Here is a 7,030-nt window from a genome sequence, read left to right on the forward strand (position 1 = left end):
TTGTAAATTAGTTTTGTAATTTGTCTTCTGTAGTTCAGCATGAGAAGGCCCATCTTTAAGCCCATTCATCCTATCCTTCCATCCCTACATGCTGTTGAGTCTATCCGGTGAGACTGACATATAGAAGCCTCACTGAAGACTCATGTAACTTTTACTACTTACTGGAAATTGTCTCCCTTTTTCCTTTTTATCCTTTTTTTTAAACATCAAGAGACGATGTAATAGATAGTGAATCTTTACCATGTCTGCTTTACAACTCTTTTGTTTGTTTGTTTTTGTTTTTCGAGACAGGGTTTCTCTGTGTAGCTTTGTGTCTTGCCTGGAACTCACTCTGTAGCCCAGGCTGGCCTTGAACTCACAGAGATCCACCTGGCTCTGCCTCCCCAAGTGCTGGGATTGAAGGCGTGCGCCACCACCGCCCGGCAGCTTTGCAATTCTTATCATGTAATTCTAACATCTGAATCCCTGTTGCCATTGGCAGAATTTGATTATCTTATCACAATCAGATTATAGATTTTCTGGATTCTTATGATAAAGATTTTTCAAGGACATTTTAGGTATTATAAAAGGATCCTGTTGTTTCTGTGTTATTTTTCCCAAGTGGTCACCTTTTCTCAGTTTTGTCTAGGTTTTTAATCTGCTTGCATGACAAAGACATAAAAGATGTTTAAAGAATGATTGATAGCCTTATCAGTAAAGGTTGTCAGAGCAAAGAGTTACCTCTTGGAAATCCATAGATAAGTGAGACCACTATCCAAACCATACAACTTTCACCATCAAAACTGACTCAAAATGACCAGCAAAATTACAACACAACACTTTTAGAAGCCATGTAGGAAAAAGCATTTGAGGCTAGGAACAGGCAAATAATTTTTAGACTGGACACCAAAAGTAGGATCAATAAAAGGAAAAAATAATAAATTGTAGTGGGCCCATAGATTTTTAAGTCTCAATGCATAAAACATGGCAGCCATTTGTGACCTAATAATGATTGATGACACAATTGTATAGTTGAAAGGAACTGAGCACATGATTTAACTTCTACTTAATAAATTCTCACTTGCTAAATGTTACTTCCATAATATATTCAAATAAATATTTTTTCATATTTTTCCATTGCAAGTTCTCATCTATCACTTGAAACACATGATATTATGAGTCTCTGTGTTGGCTAGGTTATCATGATGAAAGAGAACAAAAACATATTTAGTAAGAATACCTAGAAACCTGGTTATTTCTTGGGAAAACAGAACATGGCTGACTAATTTCTCATATGATTGACAGAGACAAAGGAACAAAATGAAGGGTGTGGAATTCTCATATGTGTGACTGAATATGTGGATGGAAATCCAGGATCCAGCTTGGTATGCACTTCTCTTAAGCAGTTAGGGACTAAAGGTTCTGTTTTGGCCTCTGTAAAGGATTATTAATTATGTCATTTTAGTAACCAGAATACATGTTTGCTTTCTTATGCAAAAAAGAAAACTTAATAAACACCAAAATACTAAAATCACAGGCTACATTAAGTGGTAAGAAACACACCCCAATTCTCAGTTGTTCCATGGTACATGGGAGAAATATGTTCTCACTACTCTGAAAGCCTTCCTGCAGTAGTTGGTGCTTTGAGCTAAAATTATCCCTGGGCTCTCAGTAACCCCAAGTGATGTCATCACTTGGAAAATGGCAGGAAACCGAAGGAAATGGTCCCTGCGTTGAGCCTGATATAATTATTTTTTCAAAAGCCCAAGTATCCTGTTCTCTTGTTGACATGGAAAAAAAAAGGCTTTCCAAGTGAGCAGGCTGACAGACTGCAGGAAGCTGTTGGAGGCATGCGTCCTCTGGCTTGGCATGGAAGGAAAACCTGTAAACCTAAGCTTAGAGAAAGTTAGTAACTACACCTAGTTGAACTAGAACCTATCAGTAAATATTTTGTTTTACTTTTGTCCCAAATCTGTAGCAATCTCCAAACAAAAGAGAGAAAAGAGGGAAAGTTTTGGCAAGAGGAAGAAGGGTATCTAGTGAGGTCTTTGTCACCGGTGCATGCATAGAGGCCATCAGCAGGAATTGTATCTGGGCTGTTCTACCTCCTGTGTCCAGTTACCGAGCTGAGCCCACTGTGGAAAGCGAAGCAGTTGGTTGGAAGACGACGCTTGCCTTGCACATCACTAGAGCAGGGTTAATAGCGTACATGTTGAGTTTCCAGAAACTGACATGAAAACATCCAATTGATTTTCACAATTGGTCAACATTCGCTGTTGCGTTTGGAGAAAATAAAAAAGAAGCATGCTTAATTGGGCCTGCCATGGGCTCATAGAGTGGGTGCAAATTATTCGAACATCTTCCCAGATGCCACAGAACTAGGGTGGAACCATCCCCAGACCTGGAGAGAACAGGATGTAGTGTCAGCAAAAGAGCTAGTCCTGGAAGCCAGGGTTGGCCACCAAAGCACTACTGGGAGAAGGTTTCTCTTTCTGATTCACAGTCTTGTCCCTTTCCCAAGACCACTGCTGCAGGGACACTCTAAACCAAATCTAGATGATCACAAACCCAGGAAGTGCTAATGCAGACTTGGTTTGGCATGATTCTTGCCTCACAGCCTGACTCCTGTTAATGTCATTAGGAATTCTATCTGCTCGGTTTCCTAATAGTTGAAGTTAGATCAAACACATTCCAGAAGTCAGAATTTGGCATTGGAAACACTGGAAGCAGGGAGAGCTGGATCCACAAACGTGTCAGATCACATTCCCAATCCTACAATACTTCCCCCCAAACACTGAAGAGGTTATAGAAGGAAATTCAAGAGTTAACATATGCAGTGTGCTGGCTTAAATCACCACCACTAACTTTCCCAAGAAAAACTTTATTGGAGGCAGTAAGCAGCATACTAAAAGGGGAGAGTCACGGCTTTGTCCCACAACTGCACGTCAGCTGTTCTGCCCTTTGAAAAGCGGAGTAACGTGAGCAAAGATGAGAAGCAGGTATTTTTCATACATAAACTGCCTGGAGAGTGCTTACAACCCTTTTTTCTCAATTACATTGTTTTTTCCTTCTTTAACACACACTTTGGTTTTATTTGGGGGGGGGGAATAAAAGAGCAACTTGCCCCAACTGAAAATATAGTTTCCTCCAGAGTTCTTTAAGAAATGACACAGCTGCCCTTTTCTTTAAAGGGATTCTTGTCTTCTGGGATTCCCTTCACCAGAGGATCATCTCCAGAACGTTCTTCGATATAGTTCTTTATTTCTTCAGAACATTTAGACACCTGAAGTATAAAAAAACGGGGGAGTGATCAAAAGAAATAAATTAGGTCAAGGATATTAAACTTTGCCACAGGCTTTTTGTGAAGTTATTATAATTCAGTAAATAAGCTTTAATTTTTAAAATTAATATTATTTTAAAAATTCCTCCTATACCCTAATATTTTGATTCTTATTCTGTTTATATATGTGATACAGTCTATGAGAAAGTACTTTATTGTTCAAGAAACAAAATGATTTGGAGTCATTGTATTAATAGTTTATCCATGAAAATTTCTATTCATATTTGTCACATGATTTCCTTATGCTCTAAAATATGCTTACAACAAATCTATCATCTTTGAATTGTCTAGATATCAGTCAGCTGTTAGTCAACCTCCAGATGTTAAGGGCTGTGTCACTGTTTTCACGTGAGGGCTTATGCCACACTCCAGAACTCCGTGTAGTCACAGTGATACTCATACAAGTGGTGGGAAAGCCTGGCTGGACATGTTCGATTTGTCAACATACCTCACTAGAAGTCTTGTCTCAGAATTCCTCTGACAAGTAAGACAATGATTAAGAATGGCTTTTCTAGGGGCTTAGCAGGCTTAGCTGAGACTCTGGCATGTAGGGAATCAGCTTAAACTTTTCTCCCACTAGGACAGGATTGAATAGTTTTTTCAAAATTCTACCAGTAAGAGACAAGTTGCAGGGTTTTTTGTTTTTGTTTTAAAAAAGGGAAGTAAATGGGAAATAAAAAGTAAGATTGACTGTTATCATAAAGGTCTGTTTTGCAAGTAAGAAGTTTGTAGTAAAAAATTAGAGACTGATGAAAAGTGGGTACTATCAACAATGATTTGTGATTTAAATTAGTAGCCTTTGCGTGGGTCTCACTAAACATGTTTACATATAGATCTCCAAACATGCATAATTATTTATAAATAAGTGCAGATACCACAGTGTTAATATATCATGCATAATTGTGAAATACTAGAAATTAAAAAGAGAATTAAATTAAAAAATAAACAAAAATAGAAATCTCATTATATATTATATCATTATCTCCTTCCCATACCCTGAAGCCCTGTTTTCACAGCAATATATAGAACCCACTGGTCCAAAATTTAAAACTAGGTCAAACAGTTACAGGAATTAAAATGTGATCATAAATAATATCCTGCTAAGAATCTAAGTATTGCTGGCACTCATAGTACCTGTGTTTTATTCTCAGGGCTGATAAAGTGACTGTTAAAAACCTGGACTCTGTGGTCCAGTGAAACACTTGAATAAGACCCATGTTTCCCACCATTCTTGCAGAGGCTTCTTCATTGGGTTTCTGAAAATGTCTGTAACCTCTGAGAGAGGATAATTGCTCCTTCTATAATTGAGAGAATACATCTGATCACTAATTAGTTAGCTGCAGCCAGATGTGACCTGTGAATGTGCTTGAGCAGAGTACATACCCCAGGTGCCAACCAAAAATTGACAGGATAATGTGGAGGGCACAGGTAGAAACACTCTTGAAGCACTTGCAGTGTGGTTCTCTGTGGTGGTGTGGAAGGAACTAGTTAGCTTCTCTGGGACTGAAGGGTTTTTCTTCTGTCAAGTGAGGGCTTGAGTGGTATCGAAGCACCACAGTGCTCACCCAGCACTAATATAATCCTTTATACTTCCTACTAAAATAAAATGTTTGAGAACTGTGAGGCATGAGTGGCCCTCTGTATGTCCAGGAAGAATCACCCTAAATCTTTCTGTCTTCCTAGCAGACACCTAGAGTTTTGGGAGTTGGAAGACCTGTGATGTAGTGTGTGCCCTGGGGTTGAGGTGGCTCCCCAGGAGAAACTGCAAACACGTGATGCATGATTTCTACATTGACACACCCAGGATGCTGCCTGATGTCTAAGTTGAAATTGAAAGAAGAAATTCGTCCTTTCCCCACACCCTGTAACTTCTACACAGGGATGCTAAATATTCAAACATCCCAGCTCTGCAAAGGCAAACCATTATTTCAGCATACACACTGCTGTTTAATGTGCAATCCTCGAGCTAACCCTGCCCAACTCAGGGCTTTGTCACCATTCAAAACAGCCCCCTTCAGGAAAACAAGATTATCCTATGGTCCTCTCAAAGGCCTTATTCCTCTAACCACATGATTTCTTAAAGTCATAAGAAAGACAGGATATCTCACTGTGAAATCTAGGAATAATGTGAATTTGTATGAAGCAAAGGGCTAAATTGGGAGGGTGCATAAAAAAGTGAAACCCAGGAAGTTCCAGCATCTTCCAATGATCACTGAGGAATATTAGAACTCTCCTTATGCATGTTTAGAACCTGTTTATATTATTAGCTAGGTTTCCATTTCTTTTAATTTTTTTTTCAAATATTAAACTATAAACTGAAGATAAAATCAGAGTCTGGGGTGTGACTTAGGGGTGACCACATATACAATGCCCTGAGTTTAAACTCCAGCACCCCCAAAGTTTTAGAAACAAAATCAGTTCAAAAATTTCCTGTGGTGGAGAAAAGAATAATTTTCTTTGAAATGAACAAACTAAACCAAAAGCCTTTTTCTAAACTACAGGTTGCCTCACAGAGTGAGAAGAGATTAATGTAATGAAGGCTTCTATAGCCAGCAAGAAATTGAAGTAAAAATTCCAAGCCTTCCATGGATTTCAGTGGGGACTCAGGAATATTTTTTTCATTTTATGGCCAGGCTGGCCTGGAACTCTTGACCCTCCTGCCTCCACTTTCTAAGTGCTTGGGAATTACAGGCATGTACCACCACACCCAGCCTGTAATTTTTTTTTTGCAACCATATGTCCTTCAGTATAAATATAATTATGTTTATAAGTAAATACAGAAAACACTGTATTAGTTATTTGCACACTTACAAGAGGAGTTGGAAACTGCATAAAATGTTCAAATACATAACTGAAATTCAGGCAGTTTGCTCTTAAGCCCCAGTGGGTGCAAACTCGAAGCTAAAATGTGGTTTTAGAAGAATTCTTTCATACAAATCTTTCCCAGAATAGAAACCAGCAGCCTTTTTCGTAATATGTTTGTGTCCCCAGCACTGGGACTGTGTTGACGATATCTGACTTTTTGTTCCTTATTAATTCCTGGTTCTTTTCATCTTTTGCGATTCCCCCCACATCATCTAACAGCTCTAAGCTTCTACCACAGCCCCCCTAAAGAGAAGCTGCCAGAAGAAAACCAAACTGGCTAACCAGGGAATCCTGACCTTGGTGCACTTCTGAGAGAGAATTCTGGAATAGACAGACACCTTACCTGTTGTCTCTGCAACTTCACTTCTTTGCGAAGTTGCTCAACCTCCATCTTCAGCTTTTCCTTTTCCGGCAGATCCTCCATGTGAAGGGCAGGCATCTTTGCCCCAGAACTGGGCCCAGGAGTCACTTGTGCAAGGGAGCCACTGGGAGCGCCTAGAACCAGGACGCTTCCCCAAATACCCGCCGGCCCAGGCTACCCGCCCCCTGCGCAGGACGTGACTGGCTCGGGAACCGCTGCTCCCAGCTCCCCCGGGGCTCGGCTTCCTGCCCAAGCCTGCTCCCAATGGCCTTTCCCAGAGTCCAAGCAACCTCAAGGCGACTTCTCCAGGCCCCACCAGCCCTGTCGCCAGGCAGCTTGCTGAGGGTTAAGTATGAGACATCCTCCTGGCTGCTCTGGGCAGGCTGCAGACCCTGCAGGACCAGGTTGCAGCTCTGGGCAGTCCTGGCGCAGGACCCTTGCCACGCCCGCGGGAGCTGCTGGGCTAGAGACAAAAGTTTTACTTT

At 40.5% G+C, this 7,030-nt stretch overlaps 1 protein-coding gene across 1 annotated transcript; it reads right to left on the minus strand.

The window, feature by feature from the left end:
• Nucleotides 1-2,844: 2,844 nt before the first annotated feature.
• Gng11 (G protein subunit gamma 11) lies at nucleotides 2,845-6,759 on the minus strand. The gene is made up of 2 exons (XM_006991200.4): nucleotides 6,528-6,759; nucleotides 2,845-3,262 (listed from the first exon to the last, which is right to left on the minus strand). The coding sequence occupies exons 1-2, from the start codon at nucleotides 6,621-6,623 to the stop codon at nucleotides 3,137-3,139; spliced, it is 222 nt and encodes a 73-aa protein (XP_006991262.1). The 5' UTR covers nucleotides 6,624-6,759; the 3' UTR covers nucleotides 2,845-3,136.
• Nucleotides 6,760-7,030: the final 271 nt, after the last annotated feature.

The sequence above is a fragment of the Peromyscus maniculatus genome, chromosome 3 (genome assembly GCF_049852395.1).
Source record: "Peromyscus maniculatus bairdii isolate BWxNUB_F1_BW_parent chromosome 3, HU_Pman_BW_mat_3.1, whole genome shotgun sequence".
Taxonomy (NCBI): Eukaryota; Metazoa; Chordata; class Mammalia; order Rodentia; family Cricetidae; genus Peromyscus; species Peromyscus maniculatus.

What these genes read in the sequence shown, in the direction of transcription:
- Gng11 (XM_006991200.4), bottom strand. Translation starts at nt 6,623, where the DNA reads ATGCCTGCCCTTCACATGGAGGATCTGCCGGAAAAGGAAAAGCTGAAG. An exon ending in TGAAGTTGCAGAGACAACAG is followed by an intron (nt 3,263 to 6,527) that starts GTAAGGTGTCTG and finishes TTTATACTTCAG; the next exon opens with GTGTCTAAATGTTCTGAAGA.